The sequence below is a fragment of the Lissotriton helveticus genome, chromosome 12 (genome assembly GCF_964261635.1).
Source record: "Lissotriton helveticus chromosome 12, aLisHel1.1, whole genome shotgun sequence".
Taxonomy (NCBI): Eukaryota; Metazoa; Chordata; class Amphibia; order Caudata; family Salamandridae; genus Lissotriton; species Lissotriton helveticus.
The window spans coordinates 252,980,219-253,005,522 of record NC_136073.1 but is presented as its reverse complement, the minus strand read 5'-3'; the positions used below and the strand labels follow the sequence as shown (position 1 = coordinate 253,005,522).

The window sequence follows — 25,304 nt, the reverse complement described above, 5'->3', positions numbered from 1 at the left end:
CTATAATACCTTAGCACAGGCATTTAAGGCAAAGGTCGATCAAATATACGATCAGTTTGCCTTACATCTGCCAAATCCTAATTTAATAGAAGAGGAAGTTAAAACTACAACGCCCCTTTTACATTTTACCCCGACATCCTCAGGGCAAATTGCTACCCTTCTTATAAAAACAAAATCTGGTTCACCAGAGGACCCTTGCCCTTCAAGAATCCTTCATCACATTAGCCACCTCGTCAGTCCAAGACTATCTGATATATTTAATCAGATGCTTCCACAAGGAGTATTTCCCACCAGGTGGAAACAAGCATGCACTCTACTGTTAATAAAGAAATCTAATTTAGAACTAACGGATCCGGCCAATTATCGACAGATTGCGAGACTTCCGCTTCCGGACAACATTCTGGAGAAGATTGTAAATACAGAACTCTCTAACCATATTTCGGAAAATAATGTTTTAGACTATAGTCAGTTTGGTTTTAGATCATGCCACAGCACTTAGACAGCTTTAATAAAGACAACTGAGGAAATCCGAGCCGCCATGGATGAGGGAGGCTCGGCAGCTCTTATCCTCCTGGACCTGTCCGCGGCATTTGATACCGTGGACCATACTTTGCTGCTTAAACGCTAAAGGTATATAGGGTCTGGGAGGAAATGCTCTCAGGCTTTTAATATCTTTTTAAACAGATAAAACTCACAGTGCAGCTAGGCAATTTTAAATCGGCACCTTTTATTCTGCCATGTGGGGTACTGCAGGACTCCTCCTTGGGCCGTACCCTTTTTAATATATATGTATCCGAATTGGCTCCACTGATTAGAAGATTTGATCTAGTTCAGACCTCATATGCTGATGACACCCAGTTGGTGATCTCTACCATTGACAAAGATGTCAACTACTCTACCAAATTCCACGACTGTATGGTCTCCCTGAGTGAGTGGATGAGTAGGCACTGCCTAAAATTAAATTCAAGTAAAGCCGAGGTGGTGCTTTTCGGTAAGCTTTCTCCTAGTTGGTCACCTGCTTGGTGGCCTGATTCCTTGGCACCCCCCTCTGACACCAGTGACAAAAGCGAAAATTTGGGGGTCAAAATAGATGAAAAACGTAATTTTAAACCTCAGATCTCAAAGGTGGTGTCCTCGGCATTTAATACTATCTGAACAGTGTGTAAAATCCTTCCCTACATCCTAGAAAGGCTAGGAAAAACTGTTCTAACTTCATTAGTCCTAACTAAGTTGGACTATTGTAATGCCTTGTATATCAATGTGCAGTCTAAGCAACTTAGAAGACTGCAATTGGTTCAGAATGCCACCGCTAGATTGGTTTTGGAAGTTCCTAAATGCCAATCCATTAGAGCGGGAATTCAAGATCTACATTGGCTTCCAGTCGGCCAACGTGTAAAGTTTCAAAGCACTCTGTATTGCACAGAAGGCTCATGGAGAGGGCCCATAGTTTCTTCATCATGCTTTTAACTGGTATACCCCCAGTAGGTCTCTACGCTCAGCCAAGGCCTTCTTAATGCTTACCTCCAGAGTTAAAACAATGAACTGCGGGGGAAGGAGCTTTAGGCACAGCACCATCAGGCTATGGAACACTCTTCCTCTTGCTATTAGGAAGATCACATCCTTGCTTGAATTCAGGAAACATCTTAAAACCTGGCTTTTTAAAACCTAATTCCTCTCTGCAGTATGTGGTCCGTAATGCGCCTAGACACCTACGGGTAGTAGTGGGCGATATAAATTGTTATAACATAACATAGGCATAGGAGGGGAATGAGAAGGCGGGAATCTAAACAAACTAAATCCAAATAGGGTAATTTCTTAGGCACGCTCTGCTGCGCAAATAAAACAAGAAATATTAGCACATATGACACTAATGCGCTGTAGGGAAGGCGTCTGTCGTACATTGGAGTATTTCCACCAAAATGATTGCTTCATTGCTTTCACTCAGGTGCAGGGACGATTCTTGGAATATTATATACCAAGTTAGTGCAAAGCGTATTCCCGGATTCTCCCACCGCCACTATGTCAAAGCACGTGCTCTGGAAATGGGCACAGGTGTAGATTGATCACACATGTGTACGGGGCCCTAAAAGAGTATAAAGTTCAGACTCCTATGAAGGTGCAGATAGGGTGGGTGTGCGGATTTGAGGAACAGTTAACAGAGGATGAATGGAAATGTATACTCTATTGTTCCTGCTCAACCGATAAGTATTGTCGAAAAAAATGCAGGAATTGAAGATTGGGGGGCGGGGGGCTGCTTAATAATGGTTTGTGGATGAAAGTTTGGTGCGCATAAAGGATAAAAGCAAATCAACAGGTTGTGAACAGGCCGCGTCCATCGCATCGTTCCCTGGGTTTGCTATGGTGTTGGCAATAAAGTTTATTCCGCCTTGCCTCAGTAGGAGACCAAGGTGTAAGGTACTTGACACCCTATGCAACTTTATACGAGCCACTATTGTACTGCAGGTGATGCTGGTAACCTGCATTGTGAGATCATGAATATTCAATTCCATCACAGCATGGGCATTAGTATTTCATGATTATAGTCCAAGAAATGAATCACCAGTAAGTGTGTGTAAAGCTAGTTCTCCTTTTCAGAGATTACTGTAGCTCTATAAATGTACAAGATGGAAACGGGCAAAAGTTAAATCCTTTATTTCGTTTGTATTCAAGTTCCTTTTGGAAAGAGATTTATATTTGTAATGGCATCCATGGTTTCTATATCAGTGACCTGTTATCAAACGTTTTGTGCAGGATTCTATCCTAGGGCCAATTTACCGGTGTTTTATCTCCTACCACAGTGGTGTCCCTGCCTTTTCTCTATCTGATTTTCCACCTTAGGGCCATCCCGTTACGTTGTCCGATTGCTCGCCTTCGCAGTACCTCGGGACATCGTCTTAAAAAGGTGAGCAGTGGGGTTGTTTAGTAGTACTTTCTGGCTTCTCTATTCTGAGGCTTCAAAGGAACAGCCCAGAACAGTTTACGGCAGTACGAATAATTTTACGTCTGCTTGTAAACCAAGAAACATCCAACAGGAAGAGGCAGGCAGATGAGAATCCATGGCAGCTTAGTCAGAACCCCGACATGATAGAATGATGAGTAGGCAATGTTGGCTGGGCTGTACAACTACTAAATGTATTTGCAATGTTATAGCTTCCTGTGCAGTGGATATGCAAGCGTGTGAGAGAACGCGCTTGTGAACAGCTCAACTGTGCTGAACAGGAGGGTGGGTGTTCAGTGTCTAACACCAGTGTTCTAGACATTAACAAATGCTTTCAGTGAACATACACCAGTGGTCAAACCGAGTGAGTGCTTAAGAAGGGAGTGGCAGCCACCACAAATCAATCAGAGTAAACCACCACTAAACAGACAGGGCACAGGACGAACGGTTACATAAAATAAACAATGAAGAAGAGAAGAAGCTCTTGGGTAAGAACAGAAAAGAAAACGTGACCCAAAGGAGTATTTGGAAATGTTCAGATCTGGACTTGAGAAGTAGGAAGGAAAAAGAGGTAGCAAGTGTGCTGGTGGCCAAAAAAGGCAAACCTAGTTAACACAACGTTCACAGAAACTAAATGGATCAGACACCGGACCCATAAGCTGTATAGAAATAAGGAGCAAACACTTTATTTTAAAAACTTGTCACTTTATTGATTTATTTTCATACAGTAACATTAACACGTGACTCTTAAAAGCATCCTTGAAAATTAGAGCTTCTGAGAGCGCTTAATAAATCCTATTTGTATGGCACAGCTGCAACCCGTGAATTGTATGAATACATATATATTTATATGTATTCCTGTGTTTTTTTCAAGAGCTATATAATAACCATTTTTTTGCATCACCAAACCTGCAAAGTTAATCTTCATTAACATCATCATAAGGTCATGCCAAAATATACTCTTTGGTATATTACAAGCAAGAATCAAACGTTCCATCGCCGGACAAATAAGTGGGTCACATCCAGTAATAGCCACTAAATTGGCATTTTAACCATGACCAAACTTACTCTAATTTAAGTGGCACTTAATTCAGCGATCATATGTAGTGCAACAGAACAACCAACTTTTTACATCAGTGAATACTTATAAACAGGTGAAACTATATAAATCCCATTAATTGATCCCAACACTAGTCCAGAACAAATCTGCATTCATCATAGAGACAACGGCTGCGCTTCGGAAATAAACAGAAGTATGGTTGCTGATTTGAAGAGAGATTGGCTCCTAGCTAATTGCACTTTCTGGTATATCTCAAAGAAGTCCACTGCATCATAGGTTGAAGTACAACCTTACTAAACATTCATCACTGCTAGTGGAAAAAAGGCAAACATTTTCAGGATTATTGTAATCATGTAACTGTTAAATCATCTTTGGGTTTTTTACTGCCCGACGTACAAAAGATAGAAGCACAAATCCTAAATATTTATATATAATATATATATATTTTACGATTAAAAGATATTACAAAAACTCCAGACCCTGTAAGCAATAAAGCAATAATACAAAAATACAATTCTGGCAAATTATGACAACTACAAAAGATAGGAAAATTCTGTAAATGAGTGCTGGCAACATACTAAATGTTATGGGATTAATCCACGTGAAAGACCAGAATAAAGTATCGGATCATCTCCTGCAATCAGCTAAAAATGTTTTAAAAATAGAAACAAGTGGCATTGTCCCCATACAGTACAAAAGATGGCGCAACACTCCACTAGAAGAATATCTTCTGGTACATTAGATAATAAAATAATTCAGCACAGCATTTTCTTTGCGCAACTTAAACACATTTTTAACACATAAGAAGTATTTTCAACCAAATAAAATGGCACACTATCACAAGGAAATCCACCAAGAAACATTTTCATAGTGCTGGTTTTTGCAGTGCCAAGAGCGTATACGGCTTGCTTCCGACAACTTTTGTCCATTGAAGGTGGCCATTTTGAAATACTTGCAGAGAGGCTTTTTTGTTTTTAATCCTCATCACCTCCATACATGTCAGCCAGTTTCCTAAAACGCGGTCCCCAGTCGTTCAGGCAGTTGTAGTCTTGGTCCACGTCTGAGTTGGAGGAGTTCAGGGAGCTGAGGGATGCAGCCTCCGAGCCGCTGCCCTCGTAATCAAAGACCAGTAGAGAGTCGTACGGTGGGGCTGTGGGGTCATTGTCTGCAGCATGCAGGTTCTGGATGGGGACAACATGAGAGGTTAATACTCATAAAATTTACGATCAACAATCAATTTTGATCCCCCTACCACCTACTGAATGAGAAGAAAAGACATTTGAATCTGAGACCCCCATTATTTAATTTTTCAAAAACAAAATATCAACCTTCTCGGCCTGTGGATCATCAACAAGCCTTTCTTTATGTACAGGGGATAGGAAAATGGTTTCATGCAGATCAGGGGTGCCACCACTTTCAGAACAAAATTTCTTTATAAAGATGCACTTGCATCAGGTCAAATTCAAAAGACTGATCCGACTCTAGTTATGCAAGTCACTGTCAGGCATCTCCCATTTCATGTTACATGTAATGGTAGGGATGAGTCCCGTCAGAAGTTTCCAAGCTACTGAAGAGTCGCACAGAACCTTTTTATTACATTGCAGTGCCCTGGAGATAAATACAAGTATGTGCAAACGGATTGTGGGTGACATAGATTATACTTTAGGTTTGTTTTTAATTGACAGATAACCGTGAGCATTACATGACATCATGTCCTACCATTCACCCTTTTATGGTTCACTGTGCCTCAATCATACAAGGCATCACACCCCTGACACCCTATAAAGACATACCCTTTAGATAATGAAGCAAGCAAACTATAATCCTGATGATTTCTCCAGCTACTACAAAGTCAATTCCCATTCCTGGTAAGAACACCAAGAAGGCAGGAATAAGCATGCCACACAAGGATTCAGACAACAGTGCAGTATACAGACAGCCCCAACCAGAGGACACCCTCCTCATCACATACAGACTGTATAGTATTCAATAAAGATGACCAAGCTCGACCTCCACATCCACATCACTGTCTTTTGCAGATGGCCTTAAATTGCATGAGCCTCAAATAGTTGTCTTGTCATCTCAACAAAACACCTACGTAACTGGTCCAAGTGAGCTCAAAATCAAAATGTATTCGGGTAACTGTGCCACAGGTACATTTTTGATCCCATCACTGCCAGAATGTTTATACTTTACTGGCAATCTCTGTTCATACTCCAGGCTTACATGAACATCAAGCATGGTCAGGGGGAGGAGCCAAGCTCGCGTCCGAGATGGCCGCGTTTTAGCTCGGCTCCGTTCGCCAGCCTGTTTTTCTCATTTATCCTGCCGTTATCCTGCCCCGGGAAGCCCTCTTTGCTGTGCTGTAGTGCTAAGACGCCTTGCAGGCACTCACCTTTTGCTCCGGTGGTCCTGGGTGCCGTGGATCCTGTGTTGCGCTCCCGCTCGCCTCGGGACCTCCGGGGCGGGCTGGCCTGGACCTTCTCGGCGGCGCCCGGACGGGTCGGAGCGCGATGATCGGCCCTTGATGGCGCAGTGGACATGGTCGTGGAGGCCGTTGTGCGTGTGGGCCGGCTGTGCTTGCTGGCCGGCTCCGGTGGGCCGGAGGCCTTGGGTGGAGGCGCTGCCTTTCATTGACGGGGCTACTCGTATATCCGGCTTGCTCCCCCTTTGTTCTCCGGTCCGGCCATTTTGATTTCCTCCGCCTGGACTCGGAGAACGGGACCGGCGGCATTGGGGAGCCGGCGGGTCCCCATCTTCTGGTGGCCCCTCTTCCTGCCCCGGGGTGCCCTGCCGCCGGTCGGCTGGTCTTCATTTGCCTCGCTGCTGCCCCGACGGAGGTTGACGGCCGCCGCGGCCTCGCCGGGCTTCCAAGATGGCGGCCGACCCTGAGTGTCTCAGCCGGGCCTGGACGAGCGCTGGAGGCCCGCCGCATGGCCCGGGTGCCGGATACTGTAAAGGTTTTCCTACACTTAAGGATATCCTGGACGCCCTACACTCCTGGCGAGCTTCTGTGGCTGCACCCGTCTTCACCCTGGAGGTGGATCCTCTCTTCGGGCCCTCAAAACCGGGTGTGGCTTCACCGTTGCAGGGTGCGGCTGGAACTATCCTAGGAAAAGTGGCCCCGGCGACAGCTGCGTCTGTGGGTGTGCGGAGTTCCGTTGCCCTTCATTGTCCTGTGCTGTCTCCTTTGCCGCTGGTCCGGGGGCCGGATTCCGTCTGGCCTGGACTCGATGACTCTTCCTGCCTCTTTTCGCCTCGACCGACCGGCCATGGTTCCTGTGCCAACCCAGCTGGGTCGGCCTCTTTTGAACTGTCCCTGAAACTGTGCCTGCATTGTGTGCGATGTTCTATGACTTTCCTGGATCTTCCGTGTTATACTCCATGTGTCTTATCTGGACTGCCGTCTGATCTCCCTGTTCTATGCCTTCGGTTCTTCGCGGTCTGGTTCTCAGTGGATCGGACCGCTACAACTTTGGACAGACAAGGACAGGGCTGATACAAATTTGCCTCTGTGTGCGGTAGTCTTGTACTGGTTGGATGATCGGCATGTAACGGTATGCTTATATGTGACTTTATGGTACTCCTGGAATGTATCCTGATACTTTTTGACTTCCCGAGGGCTCTGCCCTTTGTCTCAGGCGGGTGGGTGGATGCAGATAATACTGTCTCTTGGCCCTCTCCCGTGTGTGTTCTTTTCCCTTTTTCCGTTCCCCTCCCCTCCCCCGTTTTTGTCTTTGTTTCCGTCTTTCTTTGCTCTTCTATATTTCGGGTTCTACTTAGGGCGACAGGCACGCTGCTGGGGGGTAGGCCATAGCCTTCTGCAGGGGTGCAGGGTGGGCTTGAGGGGTGGGTGGGGGGGTCTGTCACTTTGGGGGGTCTTTCCCCCCCCCCCCCCCTTTTTTCTTCCCCTTTTTTGTTCTATGGCTCTTGAGTATTCCCTTTTTCGGGACCCTGTCTCGTCATGTGTCCCCCTGGGGTGTTTCGGATGCATTGATTTTCCGGTCGTATTGTGATTATGGTTCGCTATGTGTTCTGTCATCGACCTTTAATGTATGCCGTGTACCGGTTTCTGTTTTCCTGCTTTGTCGCCGGGGGGCGCGTGGGTGGGTAGGAGTCCCTTCTTTTTCCCTTTTTTTTCCTTCCCCTCCCTCTTCATGGGGGACTTCCTTCCTTTTGTTGGGGTGCGTATCGTGTTGCTTTTACGATGGGGTCTTTTTACTTAGGTTTGTTAAGTCGGGTTGTTGCTGTGGTGGGTGGGCGCTGGACGGCGAACGCCATTGCCTATCCTTGTGGTGCTTCAATTGTGCTTGTATTTATCGATATGTTTACTTCGTGTTGGCCTTCTCCTGTATTTTTCTGATCGCCGGTTCGCGGCTCACCACGGCCCCTCCCTTGTAGTTTGACTCACTGCCCATCATGATCCTATACTCCCCGTTCCCGTAATAGAAAATCAACCTTCCAATATCCTGTCCCTGCTGATTGCTCTATGGCTTTTGGTTTATCTCCTGTGTTTTTGCTGTCATATCCTGTGGACAAACTTGTATTGCGAATTTTGCTTCTACTATGTGGTGGCCAGCCCGCTGGGTTGTAGGCCCGTATTTGTGAGCACTCTTTGTACAATAAAGGTTTAAAAAAAAAAAAAAAAAAAAAAAAAAAAAAAAAAAAAAGCATGGTCAGTACTCCGACAACACAGCTTTACTTTTGAAACTCGCCCAACAGACTCATCAACCATCTAAAAGAACGGTCTTTCCACCATCTACAGATTGGGTTCAAATGACTTTCCTGAAGTTGAAATCCATGAAAACAGTTCTTATGATCTCCACTGACACGTAATAAAGAGAAGATTTACTCTGCAAGCACCCTTGACTGATTCACCATTAACTCGAAAATCGCATTGCAGCACCATCTTCAAGGTCCACAACACTAGGGACAGAGAGCCTGGCACCAGTTCTCGCTTCTCTTGAATGTCAAAACATACGTCCCAGAGCATGACTTCAAAACCAAGATGCAGCAATAGCTCTGTCACAGCTATTCAGCCGCAATGTCCTGTCAATTGGAATCTCAGAAATCTACTTCACGCTAATAAACACGTCAAAAATGCACAACCAAGGCTCATCAAGGGATTGAGAACGTATAACTGGATGGTTCTTCCACCTCGCTTCCAAGAACGAAATAACTTCAAAATCTGCTGCACCATATTCAAGACTGGTACCTCCAATTAGCAATCAAGAGTTTTAGTCGTAAGCCACAGACACAGACGCACACACAAACATTGTTAGGAAGTAAATTAAGAAATGCAAGAAAGAACCGTACGATCGGTCCTGAGATCTGAAATACTTTCACTCGTTCACTTCAGGTAAGAAGCTGAACACCGTCCTCATCAAGAAAAATTTCATCCAGAATTGACTACTTTTATTGTTTTCCTCATGTGAACACAAAATAAGAGAATCCATCCCATTTTCAAGCATGCCTTGCCTGCCCTCACTTTTTACCTCTCCTTACTATTTTAGATCACTCGGTTAGGTGTGTTTTTATTTTAAGAAGTGTTTCAGATTTAAAGGATACTCTGTCACTACTCCCTTATTTGGAAATTGGTATGGGCACAAGCAACGTTAGACTATTTTTTGCTCAGCGGGTGAGAGCAGTAAGGAACAGCAAGTGAACACAGTATAGCACACATGTGTATTGTGAAAAGAATGTGGCAAAAAGAAAGATAAGCATTTAGTCACGGGGGCGTGGCTTGAGCGCCGATGGGAACGGCGGCGTGAGCCGATAGCTCCGCGCCCGAGCCCCAATCTCATCCTGTTTACTTATCCTGATCGCAGACCGAAGCAGCACAGCATACGTCAGAATACCGGGGGCACGTCCGAGGTGCAATATCTCGGCTTGAAAGGGGTCCGATGTGCTGTAGGAGCTGAGTGAAGTGCCCGAGACACGGCGGGCTGACCCACAAAATGGCGGCAGCAGTTGGAGACCCAGAATACGGTGGTGATATGAGGCCCGCTGCTGGAGCCACGGCGACCGGACTGAGGGACAATAAGCACCGGGGGCTGTGAGCGGCTGGCGACTCTCCTGCCGAAGACGGAGAACTGATGCTGGCGAGCGGGCATGATCAAACTTAACCCAGATCGAAGAGACTAGCGAGATGCCCTAAGAGGGCGGCCGCCGGACGGGTTACCTGGGATATGCTGCTCCGTGTACCTGCTGTCGGAGGATCTTCGCCCTGCTGCCGGTGTTGTCGGGCATTGAGGTGTGGAGAGCAGTGTCTGTAGGGCGGTCGGCTTTAGACGCCCGGGGCTGCTGGAATATTTATATGAGGAACGGGACCTGGGCTGGACACCGCTGCGGCCCGATTCATTGGACGACCCCGACTTCCTGCATTCAGCGGGTGAGATCAGAGACTACGGGAAGGTGGACCGGGGACAGCACCCGGTTGGTGGACATATCCCCTGGCGGTCCTGAGGTGTCTGTGGCTGCGGATCCGCACTTGAGGGGGAGGAGGAGAGGGGCCCATCTGCGGCGCCGCTGGGATAGCGGGTGCAGTTTCGCGGCGGCCGACGGGGGAGTATGGCGACCCATCTAGAACACGCACGCTTACTCGCTCCGAGCACCTGGGTTGTCCTGAACAACGGTGGCAGGCATATGAGCTGTAGGGGCGCTTCTAACCTCACCCTGATGGCACGTTTGGCCCCCGTGGACTGCAGGATCGTGGGTAAGGACGCAGTGAGATTATTGGGGATGGCAGTACAAGAGGCCTGAACTGTGGTGGAAGGTCTGGGCTCCAGAAGTTAATGTTGGCATCCTGGCGTGCTCTGCCCCCATCGATTGCACAGCCCTGGGTGCGGACACAGTGGGAACTTCGGTGATAGCGGTACCAGAGATCTACATACTGGTGGAAGGACTGGGTTCCGGAGGTTCGCTTCAACCTCACAATACCTTCTACCTCCCCTGACTGCATGGCCCTGGCCGCAGATATAGTGAGACCATCAGGGATAGCAGTGCAAGAGGCCTGCATAGCGCAGTCCTATCACCCACTGAGCGCATACTGATGGCACGGCTTGGGCACTGACACAGCGCGGTCGTCAGCGGATAGCATTGAAGGGGATCTGAACAGTGGCGCAGAGACTGAACGCCGGACCTTATTGTTGGCCTTTGGCTGCAGTGCAAGGATTAGCGGTGCACGCGAGTGGCCGGCGGTCCCTGGCCCCTGGAGGTGGGCTGTGCCGGACGGCCTGGCGGTCGCGGTGGTGTGCGGACGACTGATCTGGGGTGGTGACCCGTTGGGACGAAGAGGACACAGAGCGCTGATGCTGGCGGGAGCCGACATTGGTGTGCAATAACCTGACCGACCATTGAGGGCGCCTTCCCGGGTGCATACAGACCTAGCTCTGGGGGACAGGGTGTCCCACATATCCCATGATGAAGCCCTTAACTAGGACGGAAGAGGCTGCGGAACACAGCACCGTCCGCGACGACAAGCAGGGTACTGAGAGCACGGAATCGGAGAAACGACTGCACAGGCGCCTAGACGCAATCTTGGAGGCCATCGCGGCGACGAAAGAGTCCTTGCAGCAAGACATCTCGCAGGTCGCGACGGGGCTAGGCCTACTAAAGGCGGACCACTCGAAATTGGTGGACAGAGTGAAAGACACTGAGTTGGTGGTGCAGGAACTAAAACCAGCGGTGGTGACAGTGGAACGCAAGCTGGAGAACGTGCTACAGCGCCTCGCAACTCTTGAAAAGAAGGCCGAGGATGCTGAAAGTCGCAATCGGCGCAACAACATCAGAGTGGTGGGCCTGCCTGAGAAAGTGGAGGGTTCGGACATGGTGGCTTACATGGAAAATTGGTTCAGAATGCAGGTTGCTCCGGAGGGCCTCTCCCCCTGTTTCACACTCGAGCGAGCGCATAGGGTCCCGGCTAAAGCGAGTCCTCCACTACAGAGATAGGGACCTGTTGATCCAGAATGCGCGTGCAAATGGGCCCTTTAAAGTGGAAAACAGTACTGTTACGATTTTCCCGGACTACACACAGGACATCCAGAGACGCAGGGCCTCCTATTTAACCCTTAAAAAAGAACTTAGAGACAAAGGGATCCAGTATTCACTGTCATTCCCTGCTAAACTGAGAGTCATTATGGACGGTACGACCCACTTCTTGACGCCTGAGGATGCCTGGACGTGGCTGGAATCTTACAGGGCAGGCACGGATAACAGAGACAGGGGAGGCCAGGGACAACTGAAACCGCCAAGGATTCGCCAATCGCAGCGTCTCCGGAAGAAAAACAAGAAACAGCAGGCCCTCTTGCTCGCGCAGTTGGCGGCTGACAGGCGGGGCGCTCTGGTGGCGACGGCGGAAATAACAGGGTCGCAGAAAGAAGACTCGAACAGAGGGTCAGACCTTGATGAGGACAAGAGGCAAATCGGGCACTGAACTTTCGGATGTGGACAGCACCCAGGGGCCGGAAGTGACACCTAGATCAGCGGACGACCTGTAGAGTGATCATCTTTGCCTGCGGATCTTCACCACTGGACTGCATTGAAAGGGACTGGAGCCCCTGGTAATATTTATGTTTATGTGGCTGGGAATGCTGCGGTATGGGGTTGAGTGCTGGAGGCTGGGGCGAAGCTGCCGCCTTTCGGGGCTGACCTGCACTCCCTTTTGCCCTTAAGGCAACCTGTAGTGACTACTGCAGGATAGTATTGTGTGTGTTATGGTAGGTCGGACGGGGACTGATACACTGCTATTGGGTCCTGTTCTGGGGGGGGGGGGGTCCTGTATTGGGGGGTGGGGGGTTGTCTTGGGGTGTTAAGTTTCTGGGGGTTGACAATGGTGTGGGTGCTGGTATTGTGATGGGGGCAGGAAAGCAAGGATACAGTGATGGAGACATTACGTGATTTGAAATGTATCACTTGGAATGTGAGAGGCTTACATACTATGACTAGACGACATAAAGAGCATGCTTATTTACTGCGGAGGGGGGTACACATAGCTCTATTGCAGGAGACACATCTCACCAAGGTGGAAGGTCAGGCATTGCAACGGAGATGGAGGGGCCAGGTCTTCAGTACAGCTTACTCTGCGTTCGCTAGGGGTGTACTCATCTGGGTGTGGGCGGGGAGTCCCATTCCAGGTTACTAGGCAAATACTAGATCAAGAAGGTCGGTATGTAGCTGTGGAGGGTAGACTGTATGGCAGGGACGTTGTGTTGTGCAGTATCTATGCCCCGAATACGGAACAGGCTCGCTTCCTAGCTGATCTATTGGGTGCGCTGGCGCCCCCATTGGCTGGCCCGGACATTATAGGCGGGGATTTTAATGCTATTTCAGACGTGGACATGGATAGGTCGCACCCTCCTCTGGCGGCAGCACCGATCAGGAAATTGGCTAAATCTAGGTCCGATTGGCAGGAACATTGGTGATTCATAGATGTGTGGCGTGCTCACCATCCGTATGATAGGGATTATTCGTTCTTTTCGTCTGTACATGACCTACACGTACGCATTGACGCTATCCTCTGCTCCCCTCTGTTGGCCCCTATGGCGACGCGTACTGAATACCTTACCAGAACCATCTCCGACCACAATCCGCTATTGATGTCACTTAATTGGCAGAGGATGAGGTCGGCGATCCCGATGTGGCGCTTGCGCCCTGAGACTCTAGAAGACCAGGTGTTTAGGACAGAGATGGGGGAAGGTATTGACGATTACTTCCGGGAGAACTGGGGTACGGCGAGCTCGAGAGCAGTGGAGTGGGATGCTTTTAAGGTGGTTATCAGAGGATTATGTATTGGCAAGTACTCTGGAGCTAGGAAATCAGTGGCAGATGATGTAGCAAAGGCGGATAAGGTCCTTAGAGATCTGGAGCAGCGAAGGCCGGAGTTGCCGTCCCTGCAGCAACGATTGCTAGAGGCAAAGGAGAAGGTGGTGGCCAAAACTGAACGGCTGCGATGCTTCGACCACAAAGATTACCTGGCGAAGGTTCAAGCGGAGGGGGATAAGGTCGGCACGCTGTTAGCCAGGTTGGCTGCCCCGGTGCAGCGGAATGGTCCAGTTATGCAGATAGCACTAGATAGTGGCGCTCTGACCCACTCACAGGATATGGTGTTATCTCGCTTTGCTACTTATTACGAAGACCTGTATCGCAGCAGAAGGGGGGAGGCAGAGATGGACATAGAGGAGTATCTAGAGGGAACCCCCTTACCGCGCCTAGAGGAAGAAAACGCTGAACTGTTGGGACAGGATATCACATTAGCTGAAATACGTGGGGCGATTAAACATATGGCCAGGAACAAGACGCCGGGGCCCGATGGGCTGCCTATCGAATTCTACGCTCACTACATTGATAAACTGGCACCCGCCTTACTGGAGGTATATCAGGAAGCAGAAGCGGAGGGTCACCTGCCGGGCTCGATGCGTGAAGCCTTGATAATCCCTCTTCTGAAACCGGGTCGCTCAGAGCTGGACGTGGCCTCATATCGGCCTTTATCCATGCTGTCGGTGGATTACAAAATCCTGAGTCGCATATTGGCGACCCAGTTACTGCCGCACATGACATCGCTGGTTCATATGGACCAGGCGGGCTTTATTCCTAAGAGGTGCACGGCTACGAATATTCACCGCTTTCTTCGGATTATGGCGGAACATCAAAACGACGAGAGTGCAGCGGCGGTGCTCTCGGTGGATATAGAAAAGGCATTTGACAGCCTGGAGTGGGCCTTCCTCTGCAGAGTTCTGGACCGCTTCGGTCTGGGCGACAGATTCGTGAAGTGGACAACGGTGTTGTACTCTTCGGCCACGGCTAGAGTGAAATTGGGCGAGGTGATATCTGGCCATTACCCAATCATGAGGGCCACTGCTGTTTGCATTGGCGATTGAACCTCTGGCGGCACAAGCAAGGTTGGGGCGGTTGTATAGGGGACTGACGCATCGGGGCAGTGAACACTACATTTCCCTCTATGCAGATGATCTGCCCCTCTTTCTCAGGGAGGTCGATGTGGATCTACAGGGGGCGATTGCTATGCTATCCAGCTTTGGGAGGGTTTCTGGTCTTCAGGTGAATTGGACCAAGACATGCCTCTTCCCAACGCGACGGAATCTCCCTCCGCCTGCCGAGCTGGAAACCATTCATTGGGAACCGGCATGCATCACTTATCTGGGGGGTCCGGATTTATCACACGGAACAAGATTTGCTGGAGGGTAACATATGCAGGGGTATTAGAGCTTTAAGGAACTGTATGGAGTTCTGGGCGACGCTTCCTTTGTCAGTAATGGGCAGAGTGGCATTGCTTAAGATGGTGGCACTCCCCAGGCTATTATATTATTTCCGTACACTCCCGATCTGGCTCCCACCAAGAATCTTTCAGGAACGAATAGTTTACCTGTCGGTGTAGTTTTGCAGCTTGAAGATCTTTCTGGATTCACTATGCTGTTCATATTCCGCAATCTGGTGGTTGGGTCCGGAATCGTAGTCTTTTTTCTCTTTTTTTTTTGTCGTAGCCCAGGTGGGCGTCGACGTCCCACCATTTGGTGTGCCTTCGGTGACGTGGGCGTGCTTCCGGCGGAAGCTACCACCCTTGGGCGCCATCTTCAGATTCTTTTTTCTGTCTCTTTTTCGTCTTTGTAGTGAATCCATGGCTATGTTTGTTAATCGTTTTTCAACGTTCGTATTTCCACTTATCACGTAATTGTTCCAACCTGCTTTCTTTTCCATCTGTTTCCACCCTCTTTTCCAGCCTCTTCTTTCTGGCAGAGGCGGGTGGGTTCGCTAGTGAATCCAGAAAGATCTTCAAGCTGCAAAACTACACCGACAGGTAAGAAACTATTCGTTTTGCAGCGTGAATCTTTCTGGATTCACTATGCTGTGCATAGATTTTGTAGCGGTTTTCGTTACTTTTGTGGCGGTTGGGTGGAAGATGAGCGTTGGTTGTTGAAAATATGTTGAAGCACTTTTTGCCCTACTTGTGCTTCTTTGTTCATCTGTTAGTGAAATTGTGCACTGAAGCCCATGTTGCCGCCAGGCATATGTCCTGAATTGGTGTGTTGGCCAGAAAGGCAATTGTTGCTCCTTTCTTCCTGGTGGAGTGGGCTTGTGCCCCTCCTGTTAGCTCCTGGCCAGCTTGTTTGTGGCAGAATTGAATGGTCTATGCGATCCAACGAGCTATGGTGTTTTTAGTTACTGGTTTGCCCATGTAACTGCTTGCGAAGGACACGAAGAACTGTTTTGTCTTCCTGTGCTCCTTCGTTCTTTCAATGTAGTGCATCACAGCCCTTCTTGCGTCTAGGGTGTGGAGCGACCTCTCAGCGCTTGTGGTGGGGTTTTGGAAGAAGCTAGGGATCTGAATACTCTGATTCATGTGGAACCTCGACACCACCTTTGGCATGAAGTGAGGGTCAGTTCTCATCACGACCCTGTCACTGTGTATCTGGATGTAGGGTTCCTGCAGTATGAGAGCCTGCAGCTCACTCACCCTTCGTAGCGAGGTGATTGCTACCAGAAAGGCCATCTTCATTGTCAACATTTGCAGTGATGCTTTATGGATGGGTTTGAAAGGTGCTTTCATGAGCTCCGTCAGTACCACGTTTAAGTTCCAGGCCGGCGGCGGCATTCTTTTAGGTGGCGCTATTCTTTTAGCTCCTTCCAGGAATCTTTTTACGACTTGGGATGTGAAGAAGCTTCTCCCTGTTTCTCCTCTTGTGTATGCCACAATCGCTGCTAGGTGCACCCTCAGCGAGGATGGGCTTAGTTTAGCTTTAATTAGGTGCGTGAGGTACCTTAGCACCGTGGATTCCTTGGTCAGTTTCCTTTGGAGCTGTTTCTTGCAACACCATTTAGTGAATCTTTTCCATTTTTCCCCATAGCACTTGTGTGTGCTGGGCCTTCTTGCCTCTCGCAACACCCGCAGGGTGCTCTCTGGTAGTTTTAGGTGTGCGAATTCTAAGTCCTCAGGAGCCAGGCTGAGAGGTTGAGGCTCTCTGGCTCTGGGTGTAGAACTTCTCAGTTTTCCATGGAGAGTAGGTCTCTTCTTTTTGAGAACTTGTGGGGTGGCCCCTGCGCCATCTCCATTATCTGATAGAACCAGGTCTGTCTGGCCCATTGTGGTGCCACAAGGATGAGCGTCATGTTGCTCTTCATGCATTTGTTGAGAACCCTGGGGATCAGTGGTATCGGGGGAAAAGCGTAGGCAAATGTTTTTGACCAGCTTATCCATAGGGCATTCCCCTGGGACAGTGCCTCTGGTTGCCTGGATGCAAAGTATTGGCATTTTCCATTCCGGTGTGTTGCAAATAGGTCTATTGTTGGGGTGCCCCATTTCCTGAATAGACTGTTTCCTGACTGTTGAGTTCCCACTCGTGGGACGCTGAAGTCTGCCTGCTGAGCCAATCCGCTTCTACATTGTCCTTCCCTGGCAGGTGTATGGCTAGCAAGTCTATTTTTAGTGGTATAGCCCATTTCCAGATCTCCTGTGCCAAGTTTGACAGAGGGAACGATTGAGTTCCCCCCTGTTTGTTTATATAAAACATCGTTGTGGTGTTGTCTGTTTGTATTAGCACCTTCTGGTTGTACAGGTGTTTCTGAAAGGCCTTGAGGGCTAGCAACACAGTTTTCAGTTCCAGGTAGTTGATGTGCCTGACTGCATCTGTAGGGCTCCACAGACCCCTCACTCTGAGCCTGTTCATGTGTGCGCCCCACCCCTTCTGGGATGCGTCTGTGGTGATGGTCACTGTTGGGTCCGGTGGTGTTAGAGGTTTCCCTTCTGTTATTCTCTCCTTGGTCCACCACCTTATCTCTTCCTGCACCCTGTGCGTTACAACCACTAGATCCTCCCAACTTCCTGTAGCTTGTGACCATTGTTGTTGCAGCCACTCTTGGAGTGGTCTCATTTGAAGGCGTACATTGGGGACCAGGTGTATGCATGATGCCATCATCCCCAAGATCTTGCTCACAGTCCTCACTGTCAGAGCTCGCCCCTTCTGGTAGTGACGTTTCTCCCTTAACAGACGGAGCGTTCTCTTCTCGCTCGGTAGGACTCTGCATTGGACGGTGTCGATCTGGGCTCCCAGGAAGATCTTCACCTGCTCTGGTTCCATCGAGCATTTTCCCCAGTGTATGGAGAACCCCAGGTTTGTTAGCGTTCTTGTCACCTGTTCTGCATGCTCTTTGCATGTCCTGTAACAGCTTGCCTTTACCAGCCAGTCGTCGAGGTAGGGGTACACGTGTATCCCCATTCTTCTTAGATGTGCTGCCACTGCTGCGAGGCATTTGGTGAACACCCTTGGAGCAGACTTTAGGCAGAACGCCAGGGTCGTGAATTGGTAGTGATCCTGGTTTACTGTGCACCTTAGCATGTGCTTGTGCTGCCTGTTCATGGGGATGTGCAGGTACGCATCTTTGAGGTCTATTGTAGACAGGAAGTCCCCTGCTTTTATTTGTGGGATGACCTCTTGTAGGGACGTCATTTTGAATTTTTTTAGTTTTGACGTATTTGTTCAGAAACCGTAGGTCCAGGATGGGTCTTAGACTTTCGTCTACTTTTGGCACTAGGAAGTAGTTAGAGTACACTCCCTAGTTCCGTTCTTTGAAAGGAACTCGTTCGATGGCCGCTTTGAGGAGCAGTTCTTGGGCTTCCTCTTGCAGTAGTTGCAGCTCTTTTCCCGAGTGCTGTCTTTTCTTTGGTTTTCTGTTTGGTGGCCTCTTTTCTAATTCTATGCAGTATCCGTACTGCATGATATTGAGTATCCACTTGTCTGTTATTTTGCTCCACTCCTGGAGAAAAAAATCTTAATCTTCCTCCTACCGGTGTTACATGTTTCTTTGTGTCTTGTCCGTGTAGCCCTCTCCTCTTTGTTTTCCCGTGCTCCTCCCGAGGAGGGTTTGGGTGGTGGGGCACCTTCTCTCGTCTGAAGTCACTTAGAGGGGGGTTGTTCACCGCCTCTCTTTCTTTGGCCTCGTCCATTTCCTCTTGACCGAAAGGACTGGCCCCTGCTTTGGTAGTTCCAGCCTTGCCTCTGCTGGCCCTGGTTGTCACTCTGTTGCCCCTGGTGGAAACTTTGGTGAGAATCTCCTCGCTGATTTCCACCTCTGCCGTTCGGCCTCCGTGTAGGAGTGCCCCTTCTCATCTCTCTGAACTGCATGGACCTTGCCGTCTCGTCTTTCTTCAGTTGGGTGAGCTGATCATCAACTGGGGCTCCGAACAGTGTTTCACCGTTGAAGGGTGTGTTCAGGATGTTGTTCTGAACCTCAGCCTTGAATCCTGAGATCCTGAGCCAGGCTTGCCTTCTTTCTGTGATGCCTATAGCCATCAGTCTGCTGGATGTTTCTGCCCCATCCAAGGCGGTCTTCAGGCACGAATTGGAGATGTTCTTCCCCTCTTCCACGAGGTGTGATGCCCTCTCACGGTATTGTTCCGGAAGGTGCTTGAGCAACTGTCCCATCTCCTCCCAGTGCTGGTATTGATGCCTATTCAGGAGGGCGTTGGAATTCGCCATCCGCCAGTGCGTTCCGGCGTTCCTCTCAATCTTCCTGCCAGTTAGATCCATCCTCCTGCTTTCCTTGTCAGGTGGGGGTCCAGACGTTGTTGGGACGTTTGCCCTTTTCCTGGCCATTGCAGCGATTATAGAATCTGCTGTGACGGATCCCTTGATGTAAGCTGGGTCTTGGGAGGAGAATTTGTATTTCTTCTCCGTTCTCGGCGTTACTGATCTGCACGTAGCCGGGTCCTTGAAGGCTTCCTTCCCCTGGTCTGTGATACTCTTGAGCATGGGCAGGAACTGGCTTCTTGTCTGTATGGGGAGCAATGTCTCGAGCAGGAAGTCTGCTTCTGGCTTCTCCTCTTCCATCTTAACCCCATAGGCTGCTGCCGCCTTTCTTACCACCTCATTGTATGCCCCAATGTCATCCGGTGGTGAAGGCCTCGAGGGGTATGTTTCCACCGCCTCCTCTGGGTTTTCGGCCTCGATGTCCTGCCATTCCTGGTCTTGGGCCGTCGAGGAACCTGAGCCGTAGCTTGACTGCTGTTCCCCGTAATCCCCTTCTGTATAGTAGAGGTCTTCCTCCTCTTCGTGCTCCGAAGGTTCTGGGGTTTTCGGCGGCTCTTCGACGTCGAACTCCTCGGGCTCCTGTACCTCAGCGACGGTCGTTGCTGGCTTCGAGGGGATCTTGTAGTTTCTCATTTTTTCATCGAAATCCTTCCTTCTCGGAAGGATGTTCTCCATTTCGGCCTCGAGCCTCTTTCTCTGCATCTCTGCGGCCTGTTCGTCGTCGAGCGTTTCGGCCGCCCTTTTCGGCGGCGCCGTCGACGAAGCTTTCTTTGGCTCCTTTTCTTTCGACGTCGAAGTCAAGGTCGAAGTCGAAGGCCCTCTTTCGGGTGCTTGCTTCGATGACCTTTGCTTTTCGCTTGTCTTCTCCCGCCGGGAGTCCTTCTCGGAGGATCCGCTGGGCTCTTTTTCGGAGGATGCAGCTTCGGTCGTCGATTTGTTCGACGCCGGTGCTCCTTTCGAGGCTTTGGGCTCAGACTTTCGAGAGTCTGCCTCTGGTTTTCGAGGCCCTGTGGGAGTTTTCGGGGTCATAGACTCTCCTACCTTTTCAGGTGTTTTCTTATCGGCCTCAGCGACCGTGAAGTCATCTGGGCCTTCGGCGATGTTGTCCTCGTCGTCTGTGGAGAGGCCAAGTTCATAAAGCGTCGGGGCTTGGCCCTTGCCCTGCATCGTGTGATGAGCCGTCCTCTGTCTTTCTCGAACTCGGAGTGTCTTTGGCTTGAAGACGGAGCAGGCGTTGCAGTCTCTGCTCTCGTGGTCGATAGGTAGGCAGAGGTTGCAGACTGGGTGCTGGTCCTTCTGTGCGAACTTGTGGTGGCAGTTCTTGCAGAATTTAAAGGGCGTCTTGTACATCCCTGTGCTCAGGGGGCCCCCTGTGTGTGCATTCCTCGAAGTACGTCGAAGATTTCGATATTTTCTCCTTTCTTCGTCGTCTCCTCTCTAAAGGTCCTCTTCTGCCGATCTTCTCAGGTCTTCTCGGTTGAAGATTTGCAGTATTTTCTCCTTTCCTTCTCCAAAACTTCTGGAGCTTCACGAGACGATCCAGACCCAACGGCGGAAAAAATAATCTGAAGATGGCACCCAAGGGTGGTAGCTTCCGCCGGAAGCACGCCGACGTCACCGAAGGCACACCAAATGGTGGGACGTCGACGCCCACCTGGGCTACGACAAGAAAAAAAAAAAGAGAAAAAAAAGACTACGATTCCGGACCCAACCACCAGATTGCGGAATATGCACAGCATAGTGAATCCAGAAAGATTCACGCTGCAAAACTGAGGTCGCTGATGGTGGGTTTCATCTGGGGCAGCGGTAGACGACGTGTAGCTTTGGCGACGCTGATGAGGCCCAGATTGAAGGGTGGCCTGGCAGTGCCGGATTTTGAACTCTTATTTGGCAGCCCAATTACAAGTTCTGACACAAAACATAGCACGGGATTACCAGGGCCCGGAGACTGCCTGGGGGACAGGGATCCCACGTCATGTACAGGCCTATATAGTTCTGCAGCAAAAGATCGACCTGAGGGATCTGACCGGGGAAGAAAGGACCCTGAGACTATGTTGGAACAGAATGCAGCGAAAGGCTGGAACTCTTCGCCCGTATGCACCGGAGATCCCACTGGGCATGTTGACGGCGCTATCACACGGTGGGGATTGGACCCCGCTAGCGAATTGGGAACAGTTGGGCGTCCAGATGGTAGGAGACCTGTATGTGAACCAGGAGCTGGTACCCTTCCCGGTGCTGCAGGAGCTATATGGGCTCCCGGAGGGGGACTTTCTGATTCATGCTGCGGTCACGACTGCAATCCAAAAGCACTGGAAAACGGGGAAAATGGAACCGGTGGTGACCCTTGCTTGCCAGTATACTGTGATGGCGGCGGGTACGGTCAAGGCTGTGACTTGCCTCCAATCTAGGCTACTCTGGGAAGGCATGCGACCCCTAGATGCTCTTAAGGCAAAATGGGAATAAAGCATAGGTAAAGAGATACCGGAGACCACTTGGGAACAAATTCTTAAACAGGCATGGAAGAGCACTAGGAATGCTTTTCTCCAGCTAATTCAATACTTTGTGCTGCATAGGGCCTATTTAACACCGGGGAAAATCCGTAAATACTTCCAAGTCCAGAACGCGGCGTGCCCGAGATGTAAGGAGGAGGATGTTGAGCTAGAACACATGCTATGGTTTTGTCCCCGCGTGGAAGGCTATTGGGAGGAAGTGGGGGAACTCTTGAACGCGATCACAGACAGACAATTAGATTATGATATGGCCACCTGCCTGCTACACTGGTTTCCGCATACGGCCAAAACTAAGGTAACTAGCAAATTTATTGATTTAGGGCTTCTGCTAGCTAAACGTGAAATTACTTGGCATTGGAAAGCCACAGAGGGCCCATCGTTTGGGCGATGGAGGAGGGAACTCTGCAAATGGGCAAGCTGCGAAAGTGTAGTGAGGCTCCGGCAGGCTACCCGCTCAGGTAATGTTAAAGAGTTGGAGGTAGCTCGAGCATGGGAAGCACTGGTCCAAACATTGAAGGACCAACAGGTGACAGACGGAGAGGAGTGAGTTTCCCATCCTTGTGATCACTACAAATAACATATGGCTTTGTTAGCCCATCAGTACCACCATTGAGATTGTTGAGCACATCTGTGAGCGCCCACACCACCATTCATGTACAGGGGGAGGGAATTGAGAGGGTGGGGGGGAGCTGAATACCAGGGAAGAATTCCCGCTGACTGGGGGTTGGCTAGGATAGCGATTACATTTGCTGAGGAGTTGGATATCGTGACCGTTGTGCTACGATTTCAGGGAAGAGTATTTGGGCACGAAATACGGGAGCAGCGAACTCAGGGGATAGTGGGATGTATCATTCAGTATTAGCTCCCAGGGGTAGTTATGGTTTGCATGTTAAGAAAGTGGGAGTAAAAGAAAAGTGGATACAGGAATTCTTTGATGGACATGGTTATAGTTGCATGAAGTACACATGCATATCACATTTTTTTTTTTTATTTGCCGCCCGACCCCCGGGTTGTGGGCTAAATGGCTGTGTAATATGACTTTTAATGTATCATCGATACCACACGATGTTTATGTAATGTTGACCGGCATACATGTGTACAAGAATATCTGCAATAAAAATATATTTTCAAAAAAAAAAAAATAAGCATTTAGTCACGTTCCGTGCAGGAGGGTGGGTGCATGTGAATCTACAGCACTACAAGCTACAAACAGATGTTTACAGGGTAACATTTTCTGTTTGTAGCATGCATTGCTGTAGATACACATGCTCTGCAAAGACAACAAAGCAGTACCCGCTATATGCTGTGGCTAGCATATGGGTAATGCAGAGGTCTGAAATAATGTCCTTATGAGTGTCTGCCCAACCATTGCCCGCTGTCTGGCTAAGATACCCACACAATAATGCTTGGTAAAAGTGTGTGGGATTGACCAAGTGGCTGCTTTACGTTGCCTAGGAATGCATGGTTGCTTCTTTCTGGTATGTAGAGCATACACTGGCGGTAACAGAGAAGACTCTCTTGGCCTCTTGAGAGCAAAATTAGATGCACTTGACTAGCCACCTGGCAATACCGGCTTTGGAAACCCCTTGTGGGTTTTGGCAAAGGCTATAAACAAATGGTCAGCTAACTCACACTGGCCTGATGGAATTTCCTTTCAACGGGGAGAGAAATTGTGCTGTTTCCGCTTGCCAGGTGTTGTGTGATTGGTGGGAGAGAGCCAGTGTTTGGACGTGGAGGCCACCTTGCTGGAGCCGCCTCGAACCCTGGTTTTGTTGTTGCCCCTGTAGGCACCCCTGGTGTACCCTCGTGCTGCCTGCTAGCGGAATGAGTGTTCTGCCTCTGGTATGAGGGGGTGGAGTCCAGGTAAGTAGCCTTTGTGCCTTATCAAGCCTGCTGCACCCAAAAGTAGCCTCTGGCCAATATGGGCTGAAGCGCATGGATTTGGCAAATTCTGTATTCTGATTCATTTTCTCCAGCATCTTGTGGCTCGGATATATGTTCACTATCGAAGGGCATGTTAAGGAGATGCTGTTTGACCTCTGGCTTGAAGCTAGAAGAGGGTAGCCAGGTGTTGGATCTACACAGTATGCTGGTACTGACCCCCCTCAGGAAGCTGTGCCTATGGCGACAAGGGCACAGTGGTGTTGCAGTTAGTTTTGCCCTCTGAGACTACCTGCTCCGCAGTCTTCCTGAGTTCTTCTGGGAGTAGCTTGACTAGCTCTGGCATCTCGTCCCACTGTTACCTGTCTTAGCAGGAGAGGAGAATGAGGGAGTTGACTATCCTTCAGTGGGTAGCGCCTCCTACTCTAATCCTTTTGCTGGCAGCCTCATCCTTCAAGTTCTCCTTATCCGGTGGGGGAGTCGCCCATTACCTGACAGATGGCCTTTTCCCTCGGTGGGGGGGGGGTTGACATCTTAGTTGTCCCATTGCTCATCTGTAGGACCTGGGTAAAAGGGTCCCTCCTAAGGGTTGGCAGGGCTGAAGGAGCTGCCAGGAACATAAGAGGAATGTGAGGATCCCTCTGGTGACCCTGAAGGCAGTATAGGTGGTGAGCGAGAAGATGGAGTAGTAAGGAAAGGAGGTGCTGGTGGAAAAGGATGTGTTGGTGGTGGTGGAGGAGGAGGTGAGGGGGACACATCTAGGGAAAGGGGTTGTGCTCATCACTATATTTTTTTAAGCTTAGGAGTTGGAGGCAGTTCTGCAGTAAGGTCCTCCTTGAATGTTTACTCCCTCTTCTGACTCAGTAGATTGCAGCAAAAGTGGATTCATCTAAATCAGTCACTGGATAGAAAAAGTTTATTTTGCCTAGTGTCCAATTCCTCCAGCAGCCTTTGGTTTCTGTGAGTTGTGGCAGCCAGTTGTTGGAGTCTTTGACATCGAAAGGCTTCAGAGTCTACAGTTGCTTTGGTGCCAGAGTCGAAAGGGCCTCTTACAGTGGAGTCGAGACTTGTGGAGGATTTTGGGGCTTGATGGCTGTGGAGGGTCGATGCCAGACCGTGTAAGTTTTGTCGTCTTGGAGGCTTTCCGTCTGTGTGGACTGGTGTTTAAAGGTGGCAGGTGCCCTAAACACTGTAAAGGCTTCAATATGGGTCTTGACGCCCAACAACCATGAGTGCGGTGCTCTGCCTCCATGCAAGGCGTCCTCAGAGGCCTGGTTTGTATATTGGTGTTAACCATACCCACAACACTGCCAGAGGTCTAAGCTCGAGGACATGTGATCATAGGGATCGAGGGAGCCTCCGGTTCTTCCTCCTGG

The 25,304-nt window shown here is 49.5% G+C and overlaps 1 protein-coding gene across 2 annotated transcripts in view; it reads right to left on the bottom strand.

Annotated features, from left to right (window-relative positions):
• Positions 1-3,622: 3,622 nt before the first annotated feature.
• LOC144798908 (cadherin-1-like) overlaps positions 3,623-25,304 on the bottom strand; it is a 209,867-nt gene continuing 188,185 nt past the window's right edge. For both annotated transcript variants that reach the window (XM_078670010.1, XM_078670011.1), the window contains exon 16: positions 3,623-5,179. In XM_078670010.1, coding sequence (XP_078526136.1) covers positions 4,973-5,179 — 207 coding nt within the window. In that variant the 3' untranslated portion in view covers positions 3,623-4,972. The remainder of the gene's footprint in view (positions 5,180-25,304) is intronic.